Raw genomic sequence first — 20,517 nt, forward strand, 5'->3', positions numbered from 1 at the left:
CTGATCGCCTTTTCACAACTGAGCAGGGGGGAGGGGGCTTTGCCATTTTAGACACTGGGGGAAAAAAAAAAAAAAAAAACTTCACCCAGGTAAGGCACCGCCTCCGGGCTCGGGATGTCGAGGCGGGCGAGGCCGTGCCCCCTCCAAGGCGGTGTCGGGCTGGCAGGTTGGGTGCGCCGCTCAGCGCTTTTTTCCCCCCGGTTTATAGGAGGCAAAAGCTGGGGCCAAGAGGGGGGTGGGAGGAAAAGAAAAGCGGGGCGGGGGTCTGGGGGGGAAGCCCATCGTGGTTAATGCGCGTGTGAGTGTCGGTTGCATGCGTGCGCTTGTTGTTTCTTGCCCCCCCCTCTTTTTTTTTTCCTCCCTCTGAAAAGCAGCGGAGTGTGCAGGAGCAAGTAGTTGCAAAGTGTTGGCCTCGGCTTGCGGATTGCGGTTCCCGCACCTTTCCTCGCTCTTTTTTTCGCACAGCCGTCTTCATCCCACCCGATCGCTCTACTTCGTTGGCGGTATGTTTGGTTTTATCCTTTTTTGTGTTTTTGAGGAGGGAGGGGAGGAAGAAAAAAGGGGGAGTGATTTTTTTTTTACGAGTTGCCCGTGGATGGGTGTGCAGATGCATCGAAAATGAAATCGGCCTCGGCTGTCGGAGTGCTCCCCCACGGAGGGCCTCCCCTCTTTCTTGTCCTTTAAGTGAAATCCTCTTATTTGGGGGCTTTCCTCCTGTCGAGGCGCATGCGACCTCCTTTCGAATTTACTAGACGGATCTATTTCGGGAGTTTATTTTATTTCGGGGTGAAATCCTGCCGGCGGCGTAAAGTGTTCCGGAGAGCTCTCTTTTGGAGGGGTGGGAGGTGGGGGCCCGGGGACGGGGTCGCCGAGGGGGGAGAGGCCGGCCGGAGGGCCGGAGCCCGATCCCTACATGTTTCCTCCGGAGCTTCGCAACTGCGGTAAATGAATATTTATAAACCATGTCAGTTTCAACATGGCGGGCTAAGGTGTCTTTTAAAAACTGAAAATAAACAGTTTGAGGTGGGAAAAAACCCCACCCGGGCGCCTACCCTCTCGGTTCCACTCTCTTTTGTTGCCCAGGACGGTGCTTTAGCGAATTAAATGAGAAAGGGAGGAGGGGGGAGCCTGCTCTAATTTTTTCCGCCGTTTAGATTCTCGCCGTTTGGTGTGTAAAGTCCATTACAAGAGGGGGAGGGAGAGAAGGGCAGCGAAGTACACACTGGTTTGCGCGCGCACGCTTGTGTATATATATATATGTGTGTATATATATGTGTGTGAATGTATACGTGTATATATATGATTTTGTACGTGTGGTTTTTTTGAGGGGGGGGGAGAGTGGGCGGGGGGCATCGGCGTCGAAGTCGGAGTTCAGTGCGTTTTGGGAACCAAATCTCTCCCTTCCCTGACATGCCGAACTGCTGACACGTTGTGAAAAATACACAGCGACAGATGCAATAATGTATTTTTTTATTAACGGGAGGCCAGCTTTTTGTCGTCGTTTGTGGTGGTGGTTCCTCCGCTGTCAAAGTCTTGCGGAGGATGGAGAGAGGCGGTGCCTCGAAGGGCTCAAGTGTCCGGGGGATCTCGTGGTTCCTTCGTTTGGGATTGGGGTGTTTATTTTGAGCGGGAGGGAAGGGGGACCGCGAGGGGCCCGGGGGTGAGCCGGTCCCGGCCGCGCCGGCGGGGCCGCGGAGCTCCCCTCCCGCTCCTTGGGTTGGCACTTTTCGGGAGGGGCGTTGCCGGGGGAAAGGTGTGTTGCTGGAGGAGCGAGCCGAGCTCCGGGAACGTTTCCCTTTAGGGAGATGCGGGGGATACAGGGGGAGGAAGGGGCCGGCCGGTGGGTGGTTGCCTGGCCGCAGAGGGGAGGGGGCAGTGCGAGATGCGCCGCCGGGCCGGGCCGGGCCGGGCCGGGCCGGGCCGGGGAGGCAAATGCGCCCAGCCCATCTGGCGAGGGGCAGCGGGGCCCAGAGAGGAGATGGTTTTGGGGGGGGGAGGGGGCGCCAAGGGGCGGCCCTGAGCCGAAACGGGAGCGGAAAGTCGGGGGGTGGTTGGGGATAGGAGGGGACTTGGGGAGAGGGGGGCGCTGCTGCCAGTTACCCCACCGGCAGAGGGCGCCAGTGGCGAGAAAAATGCGCCCTCCCCTGTTGCCAGGTTGGCATTTGGGGGGGGGGGGCGAAAAAAGGACAAGGGCATCTTGGCTGCTCGCTCCCCGCAAGGCCACGAATTTAACCCAAGGGACCTGCGTCCCTTTGCAGACGCAAATGTGTCGGATTTTTTTTTTTCTTTTTTGGCGGGATGGAGACATTCGGTTTAGCGGCATTATCATCCCCTGGGCATTTTCAGTGGGTCGAGAGAGGGAGGGATTGAAACTATTTTTTTCCCCTCCCTCTCTGCTTAACGGGATGCTTCATTGTTTTGGGGGGGGCTACAGAGAGTTGAGGTCGTGGGGGCGGGGTAAGGGGAGGTAACCCCCACCCCAGCGGGGAGGTGGAGGTGAAGGGCGGTCGAAAAGCCTGCCTCGCCCTTTCTTTTACATCAGCGCCGCCTCCTCCTCGGTGCTCTTCCCTTCCTCGCCCCAGAAACCGATCGTCCGGGGCGGGGGGTGTCTGGTAAAGTAGCCTAAAATGGCTTTTGGCTCGTAAACTGCAGTTTCGGCCGGGAACCCTTTCCCCCTCCCCCTGACGTCGCCCACGACCAGCCCAGAATTTAGTCCCAGCCCGCGCTCTCTCCCCCCGGCCTGACCGTTGGACGGGAGGGACGACCCCCGATTTTAGATTATTAGATCATCATTAGAGAAGCAGCGTGGTTTAGTAGTGAAAAGAGCCCGGGCTTGGGAGTCAGAGCTCATGGGTTCTAATCCCGAATCCGCTGCTTGTCAGTTGTATGACTATGGGCAAGTCACTTGACTTCTCTGGGCCTCAGTTACCTCATCTGAAAAATGGGGATGAAGACTGTGAGCCCTACTTGGGACAACCTGATGACCTCGCATCTACCCCAGCACTTAGAACAGTGTTGGGCACGTAGTAAGCGCTTAACAAATACCAACGTCATTATTATTATTTATTTTTAATTCTCCCTCTCCCCCCCAGCCCCTGGCACGGGTTGTAGGGAGAAGGGCCCGAGAGAAACCAGAAAAACTAGGCCCACCCACCGCCCCTCGCCCCACTGTCCGATCGCCCTGCCATCGGGAAAGAAGGACTATCAACTTGAGCGCAAGGAGGGCATGCCCTCCTCCTCCTCCTCTTCTTCCTCTTCTTCCTCCTCCTCCTGACCCCGAGGGCCCTCGCATTTATTGGGAGTCGGGGCGGGCAAAGGTGGTCTGACGCCCCCCAAAATGTCCTTTTCGGGTTCTCCCCCTCCGGGCCGGGGGGGCGATTGGCGATCCGCGGCCGGGAGGAGGGGGAGGAGCAGCGGGAGTAATAATCATAATCATTTGGTATTTGCTAAACGCTTACTCTGCGCCAAGCACTGTTCTGAGCGCGGGGTGGATACGAGGTAAACAGGTTGTCCCAAGTGGGGCTCCCAATTTTAGTCCCCATTTTCAGATGAGGTCACTGAGGCCCAGTGAAGTGACTGGCGCCAAGTGGCGGAGCCGGGATTGGAACCCACGACCTCTGACTCCCAAGCCCTGGTTCTTTCCACTGAGCCACGCTGCTTCTAAGTCAGGTGATGCTATTCTCCCCCCGACGCCCCTCCCCGAGAGCCTCGGAGGGACAGTCCGGGGCGGGGGGGGTCACTCCATCTCCCCAATGGTCAGCCCTTCTTCTGCCCCCCGCCTCCGGCCCGGTAGCCGGTGGACAGCGGATCAGGACCGGTTTGGGGACAGCGCGGGGGCGGCCTGGCCCAGGGAGACCCCATCGCCTTGGGCTGGGTGGGCGGCCCTCGGCAGACGCGTTCTCGGCTGCCGTGGCCCCGAGGGTCCGGGGCGGCCTGACCTCCTTGCTTTATTTACTTCCTTATTTTCTCTTTAAACCCTTAACTCCCGGCCCGGGAGCTAGGAACGGCCGGGGCCCGACGGCGCTCTGTCCCCGATGGGAAAGATGGAGGCAGTGGATGGATCGATGGGGGGGTATTTGCTGAGCGCTTAGGGTGTGCGGAGCACGGTGCCGAGCGGTTGGGTGAAGGGCGGATCCGCAGAGGCGCCGGGGCGGGGGGTCCGGAGGCGGGGGGTCCGGAGGCGGGGGGTCCGGAGGCGGGGGGTCCGGGGGCGGGGGTCCGGAGGCGGGGGCCGTCGGGGATGGGTGGCGGGAGGTGCGTCCGGGCCCACGGGGCGCTTAGGGGAAGAGGAGCGCGCACGCGCAGCGCGGGGCTGGGGACGCGCACGCGCATCCCGCGCGCGGATGTCGCGCGCCTCGGCTCGTGGGCCCCGCCAACGCCAACGCCACCGCCACCGCCGGAGCAGGACAGTCGCGACGCTCGGCCCGGGTGAGGAGTAGCAGACTGCCCTCCCCGACCTTTTTCTTTCTTTCTCTTTTTTCTTTCTTTTTCTTTCCTTTTCTTTCATTTTCTTTCTTTCCTTTCTTTTCTTTCTCTTTCCTTTTTTCTTCTTTCCTTTCTTTTCCTGTCTTTCTTTTTTCTTTCTTTCCTTTTCTTTTTTCTTTCCTTCTCTCTTTCCTTCTTTTCTTTCTTACTCTTTCCTTCCTTTCTTTTCTTGTTTCTTTCTTCCTTTCCTTTTTCGTCCTTCTTTCTTTTCTTCTTTCCTTCTTTATCTTTCCTTTTCTTTCTTTCTCTTTGCTTCCTTTCTTTTCTTTTTCTTCCTTCTTTTCTTCTTTCCTCCCATCTTGGTCTTCTTTTCTTTCTTTCTTTCTCTTTCCTTCCCTTTTCTTTCTTGCTCCTTCCTTCCTTCCTTCCTTCCTTCCTTCCTTCCTTCCTTCCTTCCTTCCTTCCTTCCTTCCTTCCTTCCTTCCTTCCTTCCTTCCTTCCTTCCTTCCTTCCTCCCTCCCTCCCTCCCTCCCTCCCTCCCTCCCTCCCTCCCCATCCTTCCCATCTTTCTTTCTCCTTTTTTCTTTCTTTCCTTCCTTCCTTCCATTCTTTTTTTTTTTTTTGGCCACAGTTCTATAGTCTTTGGGGCTGCCCCCCAAGGATCTGCTCACTTCTCAACCCTAACTCGGGGCTAGGATGAGGTCTCAGGAATTGTATCCCGATTCCCGCTGCATTAGGAATAGAGACTTAACCCCTCCCCTCTGTTTTTAAGGTTTAGGTGGTGCAGTAAAAAAGAAAAATCCTAAATTGCACATCTCCCCAGTGAATTGAGTTTCCTTGGCCAAACTTACCTTCACACCAAATGGCAAGAAAAAAGCATTAAAATCTTTGATATCAGGCGATGTCAACCCTACTTTAAGGATGAATGAATATTCCCAGTTGAATGTGAGTCTCCCAGTTGTCTTTATGGAAAGCTGGGTCTTTAGAAGTGCCAGTATATCTCATTATTCACTTTTGGGAAAGAAAACGTAGCAGAAAATTCCAGTGCACTATTTGTATTTGTCAGATGGAGTTTTTGACAGAACCTGTACTTAAAGTTCCCTCTAGACTGTAAACTCATTATGGACAGGAATCACGTCTAAGAATTCTATTATGCTGTACTCCTCCAAGAGCTTAGTACAGTGCTCTCAATAGCGTAAGCACTCAATAAGTATAATTGTTACTATTAAGCCATTATCTGGGAAAGGTAGGGTTAGAAAGGAATTCTTAATGGTGTTTGAGCGCTTACTATGTGTAGAGCACTGTATTAAGTCCTTGCGGAAGAGAATTAGCAGACACATTCGCTACCCATAATGACCTTACAGTGAAGACTAAAAGCTGACTGTCCAAAAAGAGTTAAGATGGTGCAGACACAGCATTGGGCTACTTTCTCGATATTCCACCAGGTGTTAATTCTAAGGTGGATGGGTAGAGAAATATATTCCCTTTTTGAAAACTGGGAGAGTCACTTGATGTGAAAGTTAGGTTTTGTGTATCAATGAAACTGGCCAGACGATGAAAGTTCTTCGGCGCAAGAAAAGCCCTCAACTTTTGAAATGCAAGCCACCTGCTAAAATTTTAGTTGATGCTGTTTTTCTCTAGTGTTCTACATTCCAGCAGTGTGATGTGGGAGTTTATTTCACCCTCTGGGAGGATGTATCAGCTGAACTGTGAGGGGTATAGAGGGATCAAAATAATGTGTTTGAGTGTACACAAATTCATATGTCAGCAAGACTGAATGAAGTGTCAGAGCTGCTTAGATTATCAGGTGTTGGTCAGTATGCACTGGTGTTCCTGTAGGGTGTCTTCTGGTACTGAAGTGTGAATAAGAAATGAATGCAGGCAGCCGGCCTAGAATCGTATGTGAAAGTGGGACTTGTCTGTTATGGTTCAGTTCACACAATCCCAGAGGTGGATAGGCAGGAGAGCACCCAAACCAGACCAGACAAATGGAACCTGCTGGAAACCTGTTCTTCTGCTGAAAAGTCCGAAATGATTCCACATCCTTCAGTCCCACGGTTACCAGGCCTTATTCTCACTCCCTCTACAAAGCTTTTTCATCTCTTGCCAACCCAGGCGGTGATATTCTCCTGGGGAAATAGACACTGTCTATTCATTTTGTTTCCATTTCCCTGTAAACCAGATGTTTATGGGTAGACTGATGTATGAATTCTTGGGATAATACTCAGCTTGAATATGACATGCCATGGCCAGGACTCCCGTAAAAGTATTAGCTAAAACCCCAAACGTCTCACACCTAAGTACTGGAGTTATACCACTTCCGACCTTCTCTTTATTACTAACCAACCCATTTTTCTTTTAGCCTAGCTTCTAATGATGAAGATCGAAAAATGTTTTTCAGAAACATTGGTTTCCTTGGTCCACTGTAAATGGCCAGTAGTGTTGGATATGTGTTCAAGTGGCAGCTGTCTACAAAGCCTCAGTCATTAGATTTGGCGTTCCACATAACCATTCTCAGGATGAAATGCCTTCTTGATACTTCTTTTAGAGAGGGAGCTTTTTTGAATTTCCCTATTTCAACCTGTTTTGATTTTGTTGAGACTGACTTGTCTGTCTAGGTGCAGTACTCCAGAGGGGTCATCTGCTATAATAAAGCATCCAGTGAATTTTGCCAAGTAGGGCAGGGAACCACTATCGCGGACTGTAGCTCCTGAGAAGACTCAGAGAAATGCACGCTAATTCTCCAGGGGATATATTTTCATCCTCTGATTTCTCCCATGGCATCTTACAGACTGACAGAAGTCTCGTTAGGGAAAAAGACAATGAAATCAAGCTCATCCACACTCCGTCTTAAACTTAGCAAGGAGTATGGATCGGCTTGATTCCACTGCCTTTCATTCCAGTCAGAATTAAACAAGGAACTGAATCATCATAGAACATAGGAAAGATGAGTCTCAATTTCTTGTTTCACCAAGCCTGGCTGCTTGCTGTGTGAATCATGAATAAGTTACTTTAACCACTTTGCCATTTGAAACGTAGGCTTAGTAGTTCTTAACACTAACCTGTGTCTGCTAGGAATAGGTGTAAGGCAGATGCCGGGTAGGTACAGGGATTTAAGGAAAATAATTTGAGATTTCAGTTGAAAGTACAGAATTTAGTAGCAGTGTAGTAATTAATTATTCCGTATTTCTTGCGTGGATATGCAGTGTAATGCCGTTCCCCCATGTCAGGAGACTGTTTTATGGTTTAAGTTTAAAGAACTTCATTTTTGGATGGAGTCCTCAGCATAATGTCCCGATCAGTTTGATTGCAGTCGGAAGCCAGAGAAGGGCATTTCAAAGAAGTCAGCCTCTGTTCTCACTGAGCTCACAAAATACAAGGGAAGCCACTGATAGAATAAAAATAATCATCTAGAATAGCCTGGAATGATGTTCCCTTTTATGTGACCTGAAAAACTATATCATTGGCAGAACTGGAAAACTGAGTTTGAAAAGACCGACTCACAAACGGCAAAGACACGTCAGAATTTTGGCCTTTGGAGATTTTGAAGGACTCCAGTTTCTAAAAGGCCATTTTTTTTGAAGAGTCTTAACTATTAATAGAAACTGATTTCAATTTCTTTGAGGGTGAGAAAAACAGTGTGTGAGGATTCAAAATGTTGGAAGAAGTGAGGAGTGGAAATCAAAAGACACTGTCAAGGGGTAGGGACCCTTCATTTTCTCTTTTCCAAAAAGCATTGGCAGGAGATGAGAACAGATTTTCAGATTTAAATTTAGTTTTTTGCTTTTTTTTCTGATCATGCAAAGAAATCTATTGATAAAAAACAAAAGCTTCTGTTTACGTTAGCCCAACATAAACACTGTCTTGTGCTTGCTCTGTTGGCTCATTGGTTGTTCATAGACTCGATTCCCATGCTAGGGTGGACCTCCTGCTATGATGTTGGTAAAACAAAGATCCTTTACTGTATATGAGCGGATGTTAGTTTCTGCTTGTTTCAAAGCACAGGAGAAAGATCAATGTTTGTCAAGTAAAAAATAGAATTTTAAGAGAGATTGTTTTAAGAGAAAAGTGTCTTAGAGGGTGTGTTGGTCAAAGGAAAAAGACAGGGTCTGTAGATAAAACAAGACACAAGAAGTTTTAAAGCCCTGGTTTAGATCCTCCGCTTTTTGGGCGATTTTATGTAAGTCCCTTACTTTTGGGTTTTATTGTCCCAGGGACTGAGCTCTGAAGACCAAATGGAGCAAGCCAGTAGGGTTTCTCATCCCCTAAGTTTGAGCAAAATTGAAGTAATATTTGTAAATTGCTCTGACAGCCTTTAAAACAAGTTTAAATGTCTTCAATCGCAAAGATAAATGCTGTGGAAGAAATAGCCCAAGATTTCAGCGGAGGGAAGAAATAGTCTTTAGTTCTGTTACAAGGAACTTTGAAATTGCAGAAGAAGCAGTTGTCTTCCCAGTGAGTCATTTTTCTTCACGTGCCACCCCCTCTCCCCCCCCCCCCGCCCCGAAGATTAGAAAGGATGTTTCCCTCAGGGTTTTTTTTTCTTCTAAGTTTGTACATCCACAGTAGTTATTTTGTCCGTGTACTAAACAAAAACATTCCCTGAATGTTCAACATAAAAGAGAATCTGTCACTTGATATAAATGGTGGCAATTGGTGCGTGGCTTAGGTTGGAGTTCTTAAATTTAAAAAAGACAGACATTCATAAGCAACTGTTCCTAACCGCCTTTCAGTGGGTACTCTGTCTAGAAGAGAGACAAGTTACTTTTGTAGAGAACTGGCTGAGAGGGTTCAAAACGTGGAGTATTTTAAAGTCATCGGCAGCAAGCGCTTTGGAAAATCTGTGTGAATAGAGGAATGGGCAGTCCCAATATTTAGGCTGGGCTAAGCTTATGTTGGCATATGTAACCAGGGGTGAGCGGCTTGTTTATCCACCCTCCAAGGCCCAGGAGGGGGTGAGGAGTCCACGAGGATGGAGAGAGGGAGGACAGAGAGAGGAAGGGATTGGGGAGATAGTCTGCCCACATGCAGTTGATGGAGGGTCGGTGGGGCTGCTGTGGCTGCTGCAAAAATCTAAAGAGGCTGTACATTTTTGCCAGCAGCCAAAGGATGTTTACTGTTACTGTTCTAGCCATTGTCACCGTACTATAGAGGACCACATTTGGTTTCAAAATAAGATTACAAGAGTAATTATGTTTATTATGGTAGACATATCGATGTTTATTATTTATTTAAACATGAATGTTTACTATTATTGTTCTACTAGCCATTGTAATCAAACTATAGAGGATCACATTTGTTTTCAAAATAAGATTACAAGAGTAATTATGCAGTCTTTCCCTTTATGTCCTCTCTGATTAAAAAGACTCCAAGTGATAGATAAGGAAGCAGGGTTGATGAGTTTTGCTCAGTGGGAATGGCCTGATCCTCTTCCCCCTCCCAGCCGTGCCCACCCTTCCCTCCCACGAAGAGTGAGCCCTTAGGAAGAAGGAGTAGAAGGCAGATGACACCTCTTCTGCCACCCTGTTGCTGATCTCTGTCCCCTTTTCCAGTTTTAAGTGCCCAGGGCACCAATCCTCTAAATCTTAAGTGCACTGTGGGCAGGGAATGCGTGTCCCAATTCTCTTATGTTGTTTTCTCCCGAGTGCTTAGTACAGTGCTCTGCAAACATTAAGCACTCAGTAAATATGATCGATTGGTTAAGAGCCAAGAAACGTTTGTAGTTAGGGAAGCCTTGTCCTCCTTTTACAGCAGTTAGGGGCACAGTGATACCTTTCCAAGGTGGTCCACGACCCTGCGAGGAACGGGGCCTGTTTGGAGGCATTTCAGGGCAGCCCCCCGAGGGGATTCAAATTGTACATTCCAAGTGCTTAGTACAGTGCTCTGCACATAGTAAGTGCTCAATAAATGCTATTTATTGTATTTATAGTATTTATAAATACTATTGAATGAATGAATGAATTCCAGGGGTGGAGGTCCCTGGCTCCCGATCGGATGATTCAGGGGGGCGCTGCAGGGGTGCCGACGGGTAGCCCGGACCCACTGCTCTGCTGGCAGCAGTGCCAGCGTGCCAATTAAAGCGGCAGAGTGCAACTCACAGAGGTTCAATATCGAAACTGACAGTTTTGATGGCTCCTTCAAGCCCCCACGGTGCGGTGTGTCTGATTGCTGCCAGCTTGATTTTCCATGAGTTTCCAAGAGGGGATGTGAACGGTTTGGTCGGATGCTGGCCTTTGATACCAGCTGACACTTCTTGGATTACCTTTCATCCATCAATAGTTCATTGGAATTTATTGAGTTCCTACCGTGGGTGGGGCACTGTATTAAGCACCTGGGGAGAGTATAATGACAAATACCAACATTATTATTATTATAATAGAGCTGGATGTGATCCCTGCCTCAAGAAGCCTAAAATCTAATCGGGGAGACAGACATTAAAATGATTTACTGGTAAGGAAGCAGTAGAGTATAGGTTTTGTACCTAAGTGCTCTGAGGTGGAGTGGAATGAGTTATCAAGGTGTTAAGAGGTATGAATGCATATGCAGAGGGGAGGGCAAATACCATGGGGAGGTGAGAGATTAGTCAAGGGAGGCTTCCTGGAGGAGATAAGATTTTAGTAGGGATTTGAAAATAGGGAGAGTAGCGGTCTGTCGGATATGAAGCGGGAAGGGTTTCCCAGCAGGAAAAAAGGCATGAGCAAGGTGTGGAAGGCGAGAGAGACCAGATCTTCCTATCCCCTCTCGCCGTGAGTTCCTGACCAATTTCATCTTCCGTTGAAATGCAGCTGGTTCTGCAGTTGAGCGTGTCAGTGCCCAATTTTGAGACAGTGAAATGAGGGACAATCTGTAAGGGCCACCTGGCAACCCTCTTAATGGCCATCAACAACACTTGGCTGGAATGGACAGAAATTCTTAAAGGAGGGAGATGTTGAGTGATTTTTTTCTTTGAATTATCCCCCACTTACGTCCCCGCATTGGGGTAGCTTGAGAAACCTGGGGAAGTGATTGGGTCATTGGCAGTGACTGAGCACCCCTTGGGGACCGAGCACCCAGTTAGTTCTGGGGAATTGCCAAGGGAGAAGCAAGTCCAGTCCCAGGCCTCCAGCCACTTTTCATTTAGCTGGGGACATTACTGTCCAACACAAATTGCATGACCTAATGGAAGTGGGCGGAGTTCCGGGCAGGTACAGTCAGGCAAGCAGTCTGAGACTTTAAATAATAGTAAATCATTAAAATCGAGCACTTTGCTAAATTCAAGGGTAGATAAAATATAAGTAGATGGGGCACCTGTCCCACGTGGGGCTCACAATCTTTTGGGGGAGAAAGAATAGGTATCATCCCCATTTATACAGATGTGGGAACCGAGTCCCAGAGACTTTCCCGAGGTCACTCAACGAGCAAGTGGCGGAGCCAGAATCGGAACCCAGGTCTTCTGGTTCTTGGTCCTTTGTGCTCTTCGCTAGCCCATGATGCTTTCGAGGTGTTTCCGGTTGACTTTTTGCTGACGGAAGTTGCCCAGATCTCACTCCACTGCGGTGTCCAACATTCAGCCCTTCAGTCTACAGGGCCTCTAAATGGGCCACAGATGCCACAGATTCGGCTCATGTGAGTAGCACCCCCAGTTGTAGCGAATGGGCACAGCTACGAACTGTCAGTCCCAAACTGCAGAGTATTCTGGTCGAGTGGAGGTGTGTCATTCAGTCGTATTTACTGAGCGCTGACTCTGTGCTGAGTACCATACTAAGCGCCGGGGAGAGTATAATACAACAGTAACCAGACACAGCCCCTTCCCACAAGGAGCTGACAGTGCAAAGGAGTTTCCGTTGCCACACCCTGGTGTGGATTCCTCCCCCACTGGCTACTCCTCCTGCAGCTTCTCACTGGGGCTTGCAGCTGATTGGGGGGGGGGGGGGGAATTAGCATTGCTTGTGCTGGGGCAGCAATTTGTGTCAGATTTCAATCTATTTGGAGTGAAAATTGATGAGGCCAGGATGAAAAATGGGGAATAAATTGCTATGCTAATCAAGGTAGTCAAGCTCCAAACATATGGTGGATGGTGAAATCCCCTGAACCTCTTGCCCTCAAACAATCAGCTCCTCCTGCTTGACAAGGGAAGGAGGCCAGGACCCTTCCTTTCCCAGAAGCTGGAGTTGGAAGGATGAGAGTGTGGTGGATGGTAGGCATTATTAGCGGAGTGATCTGGGTGTCAGGATATGGATAAGAGAGAAACTAGCAATAAGGGTACTTAACACATTGCTTTTCATCTTCAAAGCCATTTGCAAACAATGGCCCTTGAGGTGCCCTTGAGGGAAAGATGATGCTATTTGCATATTGCCCAAGAGGAAACTGAGGCAGGGAACTAGAGAACTCCCCGAACACCTTAAAAAATCTCCAGAAGTGTCCTCTTAGATCTTCCAGTTTGACTTAAATTCTTTTCAAGGCTCTTCTCCCAGGCTGGCGTTTCTGGGCTCATTTTAAATTTCTCCAAGTGTAGGGAAAAAAAAGTTTTCTCAGTGATATAAACAAGCTTGATTTCTAAAGACATTTCCTAAATGCGTAGGAATTTCATACCTTCACATTTTGTTTTCTTTCTAGAGAAAATGATTTTTTCTAATTCTTGGTGGGGCGGGGAAGCTTCCCTTTTAGGAGGAGATCACCAAACCTAAATGTTTTATCCGTTCTGTATTCAACCATTCTTCACAAAGTGCTTACAGATACAGATTTAATATTGATTAAGAATTCCCAGTTTTCAGTGAAACCTTTTTGTAGGGGAAAGCTTTGACAGTTGGCAATAGGAGAGGAACATTGAGAATGGATTGCTTTGTTTTTGCTGGATGCCTCTCACTGATCATGAACAGAATATGGCTATGAATACGATGTCTGAAAGAAAATACGAAATTTAATTTACTTCAAGGATTCAGGTCTGACTTTCACAGTGTAGTGCCGTGCCCTTGAAATGTCTCATCATTTTCGTAATTATTTTTGCGCTAGTACTCTAGCATAAAATGCCTCAACTTTTGGTGAACAATTTTGAGTGACTGGATTCATTTAGTATTTCTGCCATTTTTTTCTCCATTGTATTGGGTTCAGGCCAGCAGCTGTAAGGATATAGTTTCTGAGGACAGAGTGAGTGAGAAATGGACTTACCTGCAGCAGAAAGGATCAATTAATTAGTGAAAATTACTGAATGCTTACTATGAGCTGAGAACCATTAGCACTTAGCAGGAGAACCATGAGCAGAAACTTTTCCTTTGTGTCTATTGAAAAGTGCTTGGGAGAGTACAATACAACTCACTTGGTAGTTGCGTTCCCTTGTTCCCTGGGAGGTTATGGTTAGAGGGGGGAGACATTAAGATAAATTATGGATGTATGCATAAGTGCAGTGGGCTGAGGGTGGGGCAAATATTAAAGGTTCAGACGCCAGTGCTCAGGCAAAGCAGAAGGGAGGGGGAGTAGGGGAAATGAGGGCCAGGATTTTTGGCTAGAGAGAATGGACAGATTTGCTGGATTGGCTGATGAATCTCCATCGGAGATCTTTTAAAATAGAAGATCCAGGATCATTAAAGCACGCTGTGGAGAGGGAATGTGTCTGTTGGTATACTCTCCCGAGGGCTTAATATAGTGCTCTGCACACAGTAAGTGCTCAATAAATACAACTGAATTCAAGATGCAGGCTATCACTCTTGCTTTAAACTGTAAGGTAAGCCTGCTCAAGGGTAGGTTCCCTAACAGACACAGTTAGGTGAGTCTCTACATGCTTTTGATTAGATGCATTGTTCACCACTCCCTCAGACCTACAGCACTTATGTACATATCTGTAATTTTTTTTTATAATTATGTCTGTCACCCCATCTACGCTGTAAACTCATTGTGGGCAGGGAACGTGTCTTCCGACACGTGTCTACCGACACCGACACGTGTTTACCGAGTTACATTGTACTCTCCCAATTGCTTAGTAAAGGGCTCTGTGCACAGTTGTCTCATAGATTGATTTTTCTCCTAAATCCAAGTCAGGAGTCCCTAGAGCAGTGATCCTCAGATGGAGAGAGCAAGGACCAGCTCTGGGATGGCACAGCCTCTTTATTAGCGAATTTCAGTGTGAGGGAAACTAAATTAAAGTGACTCGGGACGGCCCGTGTTGAGCTTAGTGTAGGGAAGAAAAGGCTCAGCTCTTACTCCCCAGGATCTTATGGTGTAATTGAGGCAGACGTAAAATTCCCATTTTCCAGATGAGGACAGTGAGGCCCATAGAGGTTAAGTGACTTGCTCATGGTCACACAGCAGGCAAGTAGTAGAGCGGTATTAGAATCTAGGTCCTCTCTCAGAATTAAGTGGAGAAGTTAATTAGCAGCTATCCAAGTAAATACCGCAGATGTGTGGATGGACATTGGGTTTTGTGAAGGATCATCATTTTGCCCTGTCAGAATAACATGAGCTTTTCAAGATTTCAACTGTGCCACTAAGTAAGACGTCTTTCTCATTGGTATTTATATTGTTACCCTTGAGTTCTATTTAAATGATTGATTTTATGCATTTAAATTGATGTCTTATTTTACAGTCCCAGATTACCTTTCTATACAGTCTAGTTAGAGGCGAATGTATAATATCTGAATCACCAAGGAACCATAAAAGCTTCAGCAAACTTTTTTATTCCCTAATAAGTGTCATGTAAGCCGTTGGATATGTAGCTGATTTATTATTGGTTGTATTTATGGAAACTTCCCGGCTCCTGTCTTTCTCAGAGAAAACTTTGTGGTTTGATTTCCCCTCCCCCACCTTTATTTTCATGTACTTACCTTTTGGTGGGGGGAGTAAGAGATTTTTTCCCAGATTTCAGATAATTAAAAAAGGAAATTCACTGGGGATGACTGATGCTAGTTTGGCTTTTGAGATTACTTCTCTTGGAAATGGGGTTGATAAAAATGCAGCCGATTCAATCAAAATCCACTGGTTAGTGAAGACCCGCGATGAAAGAGTTGCCGAGTGTTATCAGGGAATCTGTTAGTTTTTGATGTCACAGCCAGCCTGGTAGTTGCTGAGAACTGCTGATGGGGATGGAGTTGATTTACTCTGAAAATCTTAGGGAGCTACTGGGAAATGATTTAATGTTGGTGGGTCTCGGGTAGACCCAGAACGCTGGCTCTATGGATTTCCACACCTATTTCTTCCATTTTAGGTGATCTCCTCCTCTCCCCCTACACAGCTCCTCCTTCCTGCCCCCCAAGCCTCTCCAGTTTTAATAATAATTTATGATAATATAAGATTAATATTTGTTAAGAGCTTACTATTTGCCAAGCCCTCTGTTGAACAGTAGGGTAGATACAGTTCAATCAGATCAGACACAGTCCCTATCTCACATGGGCCTCATAGACTGATGGAGGGAGAAAAAGTATTTATTCCCCATTTTACAGATGGGAAAAATGAGGCACAGGGAAGTCATGACTTGCCCAAGATTACACAGCTGGCAAGGGGTGGAGTCAGGATTAGAACCCATGTCTCCTGATTCTCTGTCCTGTGCGCCCTGGGCCAGGCTGCAGTTTTTGTAGGGCTCCGGGTCGGGATGATCCACCTATTTGTCTTTCATTCTTCTCTCTCTTTGACTAAATGCTTGGGAGACTACAGTCCAATAGTTTAGCTAGACGTGATCCCTGTCAGAATTTACAGAGCTTACAGGTCAGAACGAGAGACAGACATTAAAATAAATTACAATTAGGGGAAATGAGAGTGTAAGGATATGTACATTAGGGCCACGGGGCTGGGGAGAGTATGAAGGGCTTAAGGTGTACATATCCAAGTACACAAGTGATCAATCAGTAAATCTTATTTATTGAACACGTACTGTGTATAGAGCCGTGCGCTAAGTGCTAGGGAAAGTACAATATAACGGACACATTCCCTGCCCACAGGGAGCTTACAGTCTAGAGGAGGAGACAGGCATTAATAGAAATAAATTATGAAATGGTACGTAAGTGCTGTGGGGCTGGTTGGGGGGGAATAAAGGGTTGAATGAAAGAGACGAGTTGAGGATAATGCCAAGGTTACAGGCTTTGAAGACAGGGAGGATGGTGGTGCTGTCTGTCGTGGTCCTCTGTCTCTTCATCCCCACAGGGCACCGTTGGCTGTGCAAGGCAGGGACTGGCTTGTGTCTCTTTTTTTGAAGTGTAAAGTGTGTGTGTTTGTGTGTCTGTGTGTATTTTCACATACAGCTGTATATTTACATACACATGCAGATGGCATTTTAAGACGTTTTAAATGATGTCATTTTGTTTTATGAATTTTAAATTAATGTTTTGATTGTGAACTTGCTCCCTGAAGCCATTTATTCTTTCACGAAAGGCCTCCGGTGCCACTTCTGGAGACCACCTTCTGAGCTGCGTGGACACTAAGTTGGACTCATATTAGAATGCTTTGTCATGTGTGTCTTCCGAGAGGCAAGGCTGGGGTTGGTTGTTCGATGAACGCCCTCGGTGCATGCCCCCGGTGCATGCTGGGTGAAGGGGAGGTGTGTGGATCCATTCCCTTCCAGATGTCCACCGCATCTATCCAGGCAGTCCTGCAGCATATTTTCCCACCCTTCCCTCTGAGCTTTCCCTGTGGCCATTGTTTGGTAATGTCACACTGACCTGTTGCGGTGGAGGCAGAGGCAGATGCCTGCTCTGGAGGGGCTCTAGAAGGTGAACTGGGCCTGGACACTCAGGGCTGCATAGGTTTCCGTTGCTCTGAGCTGGTCAGACCCTTAGTGGGGTCCTGCCCGGTGACAATGAACCTTTAATAAGTCTTTTTTTCCTGTGGCGATCGTATTGAGTATGATGTTTCATAACTTCTTTTCATCAGGAATCTTCTGAATGTTCCTAGTGTCTTCCATTTTGTTGGTTTATGAGTTTTCTTTGTCATTGCAGTAGCTATCTTTCCAGATAGGTATTGTAAAGAAACACTGCTTCATGTACCCCTTCCTTCCCACCCCAGGGACGGGAGCCATGTCTAATATCCACCTTTGTATTCTCTCCCAGGGCTTAGTAATAATAATGTTGGTATTTGTTAAGCGCTTACTATGTGCAGAGCACTGTTCTAAGCGCTGGGGTAGACACAGGGGAATCAGGATGTCCCACGTGGGGCTCACAGTCTTCATCCCCATTTTACAGATGAGGGAACTGAGGCACAGAGAAGTGAAGTGACTTGCCCACAGTCACACAGCTGACAGGTGCAGAGTGGGATTCGAACTCATGACCTCTGACTCCAAAGCCCGTGCTCTTTCCACTGAGCCACGCCTCTCCTCTAACCATGCTCTGCACACCATAAATGCTTAATAAATACTGTTTCTACTACTGCAACGTAGTGACTGTCCCTCCTCATCCCGGACAGTCCAGTTAATTAGTATGAATAAAAAAAGTCAGGGTCTGTCCAAATAGATCCTGTCTTATGTTGCTACTTTACTAGTAAATGCTGGGTCTACGTGAGGCAAAGGTTTTTAAGCTGTTGGACTAGAAACATCTAACAGTTCTTCCCTCTCTCCCAGATTGTCTCCATGGAGGCTTTTGTCTGGAAAATTCCCCTCAGGTGGAAATAAATGCTTGGAAACAAGGTAGAAAGTCAGGGGAGAATCAGTTTGAAAACACACTGCACTGGCGACAATCATATGCCCCACGTCATTTTAGGTGGCGTAGGGGACAAAGCTTGGGCCTGGGAGTCAGGAGATCTGGATTTAAAGCCCATCTGTGCCACTGGGATAATAATAATGTTGGTATTTGTTAAGCGCTTACTATGTGCCGAGCACTGTTCTAAGCGCTGGGGTAGACATAGGGGAGTCAGGTTGTCCCATGTGGGGCTCACAGTCTTAATCCCCATTTTACAGATGAGCTAACTGAGGCACAGAGAAGTTAAGTGACTTGCCCACAGTCACACAGCTGACAAGTGGTGGAGCCGGGATTCGAACCCATGACCTGTGACTCCCAAGCCCGTGCTTTTTCCACTGAGCCACACTGCTACTACTCTGTGACCTTGGGCAAAACACTAACTGTTCTGAACCTCAGTTTCCCCATCTCTAAAATAGGGATATAGTGGATTGTGGGCCCTGTGTAGCTTAGGGACTGTGTCTGATTTCATAACCTTGTATTTATTCCAGTGCTTAGCATATAGTTAGCACTTAATAATTAATGGTATTTATTGAGTGCCTATTGTGTGCAGAGCACTATACTAAGTGCTTCGGAGAGTACAAAATAACAGAGTTGATAGGCATGTTCCCTTCCCACAAGGAGTTTACAGTCTAATAAATGCCAATATTATTGTGTAGGCCCTGGTTCAAGGCAAAGTTTCTCCTGCCGTGAGGCCTTTCCAGTCATTTACTGGGAAACTTATATAGCACCTAGAGATGGGGGTGAGTGTTAAGAACTCCATTTTGACAGGACGACCCAGAAGTGCGAAGCGGTGTGTCCAAGGCGGCATGGTGGGCTAGACAGGACTGACGTTCATTGAACCGTGTTTCCTGTACCACTTAAATTGCTTGCAGGATAGGAATCCCAGCAACAGTACTAACATTTGAATTAGCCTCCTGAAGAGCTAGAAAGCCCGTTATTTGGTTAAAGCACATGATTGTGTATTGAGTGGCCCTGACCAATTGTTTGGTTGTCCTCTAGGAACATCTTACCTCATGATGAATTAGGAAAGGAAGAGAATTTATCTTCAGAAATGGAGAGCAGCGCATCCTTGAGTAGTAACGTGCAGAACGATTCCCGCGTAGCCCTGGAGAAGTGTCCCAGTCCAGCCAATGGAACCAGAGAAATGGATTCAGGTGAGCCGTTACTCTCCAGAAGATCTATGTCTTTGGAAAAATCTGTAAGAAATTTAAACAGAGGGGACGGGGAATTGGATGGTTTGGATTTGCCATAAAGCTTTTTTTTTTCACTCCAAGTAATCTAAACTCTGAAAAGAGCCATGAATTTAATTTTTAATATTTAGCATATGAACAAAATGAGGTTTGTTATATGGATATTTGCTTAATCCCGTCATAGTGTTTCTAATCAAGGATTATAGCATCTATTAAACAATAATACATACAAAGCAGCACAACTGCCATGAATCACTTAAGTTTTGTACCACATGGAGTCATTTTAAAATAATTTATAGATTATTTACAAAATAATAGGCTCAGCCATAATGTCACCCAGAACTGGTGATATTTTAATCTATTCAAATTCGGAGAGAATGCCAAAACTTTCAGTCTTCTGAAGGCTTTGAATCCAGCAGATGACATTCCTAAACCTGCATTCCTCTAAGAGCCCCATAGAAGTTCTTTAGAAGCGACTCGAGAACTTCTTGGAATGTTTTTAATAGAATCAGCTTTGTCCTGCTTTGTTCGTAGATTACTGCTATTATATTTTGATGAGGTGAGTGAGTTCTGTATGCCTGCATGAATTTCTTTTTATCATCCTAGATTGTATTAGTAGATATTAACTTTCCAGTCAACTGTATGTTTTCCTGATGTCTTTGTTATAGCCCATGGTGGGGGTTCAGCTTTTGAGCCCCATGAGCTTTGACTGTCTCCCTAGCATATGGACTCCAATCATCCCCTTTCTGCCACTGGGCCTCTCTGTCCCATAAGCGTTTGAAATTTGGAAGCCACCTGGGACATAAACTCTTCTTCCATGGTCCTCTTCCTTTTTTGAAGTGGTCATCATCGTTCGCTTTGACCTCTCGTCAGAGAACTATTCCTACTTTCCTCCTGTTCGAGACAGTCCCTGTGTACTAAAAGAACCCTTCCATAAAGCACTTTGGCGCACCACGGAGACGTCAGTAGTATCAGGCCCTGCACATTTCTTCCGTTTCCTGCTTGTTTTCCCTCCTAGCTTGCTGCGAAGAAGCTGTTATTGAGTATATTCACATAGTTGGGGGTGGTGAGGGTATTTATTGAGACTAGCGGGGGCTCTGCTGCCAGTGGAGAAGGGTTCCTCCCAAAGAACCTCCAAGGGCATCTTGCTTAAGTGGAGAGACCCAGCGGGCCCTGTGAATAGCCAGCCTGTGAGGTGTGAGGATGGTGAAGATTGCCAGTGGCAGCCAGTTGCCTGCTGGTTGGTGGCCTTAAGGGCAGAGTATCAG

The 20,517-nt window shown here is 47.1% G+C and overlaps 1 protein-coding gene across 1 annotated transcript in view; it reads left to right on the forward strand.

Moving 5' to 3' along the window:
• Positions 1-376: 376 nt before the first annotated feature.
• SFMBT2 (Scm like with four mbt domains 2) overlaps positions 377-20,517 on the forward strand; it is a 144,858-nt gene continuing 124,717 nt past the window's right edge. Inside the window, exons 1-2 of the mRNA XM_029077746.2 lie at positions 377-503; positions 19,059-19,213. Of these exons, the coding sequence (XP_028933579.1) occupies positions 19,111-19,213 (103 nt within the window). The 5' untranslated portion in view covers positions 377-503; positions 19,059-19,110. The remainder of the gene's footprint in view (positions 504-19,058; positions 19,214-20,517) is intronic.

This window comes from Ornithorhynchus anatinus, chromosome 13 (assembly GCF_004115215.2).
Source record: "Ornithorhynchus anatinus isolate Pmale09 chromosome 13, mOrnAna1.pri.v4, whole genome shotgun sequence".
In the NCBI taxonomy this organism is placed as follows: domain Eukaryota; kingdom Metazoa; phylum Chordata; class Mammalia; order Monotremata; family Ornithorhynchidae; genus Ornithorhynchus; species Ornithorhynchus anatinus.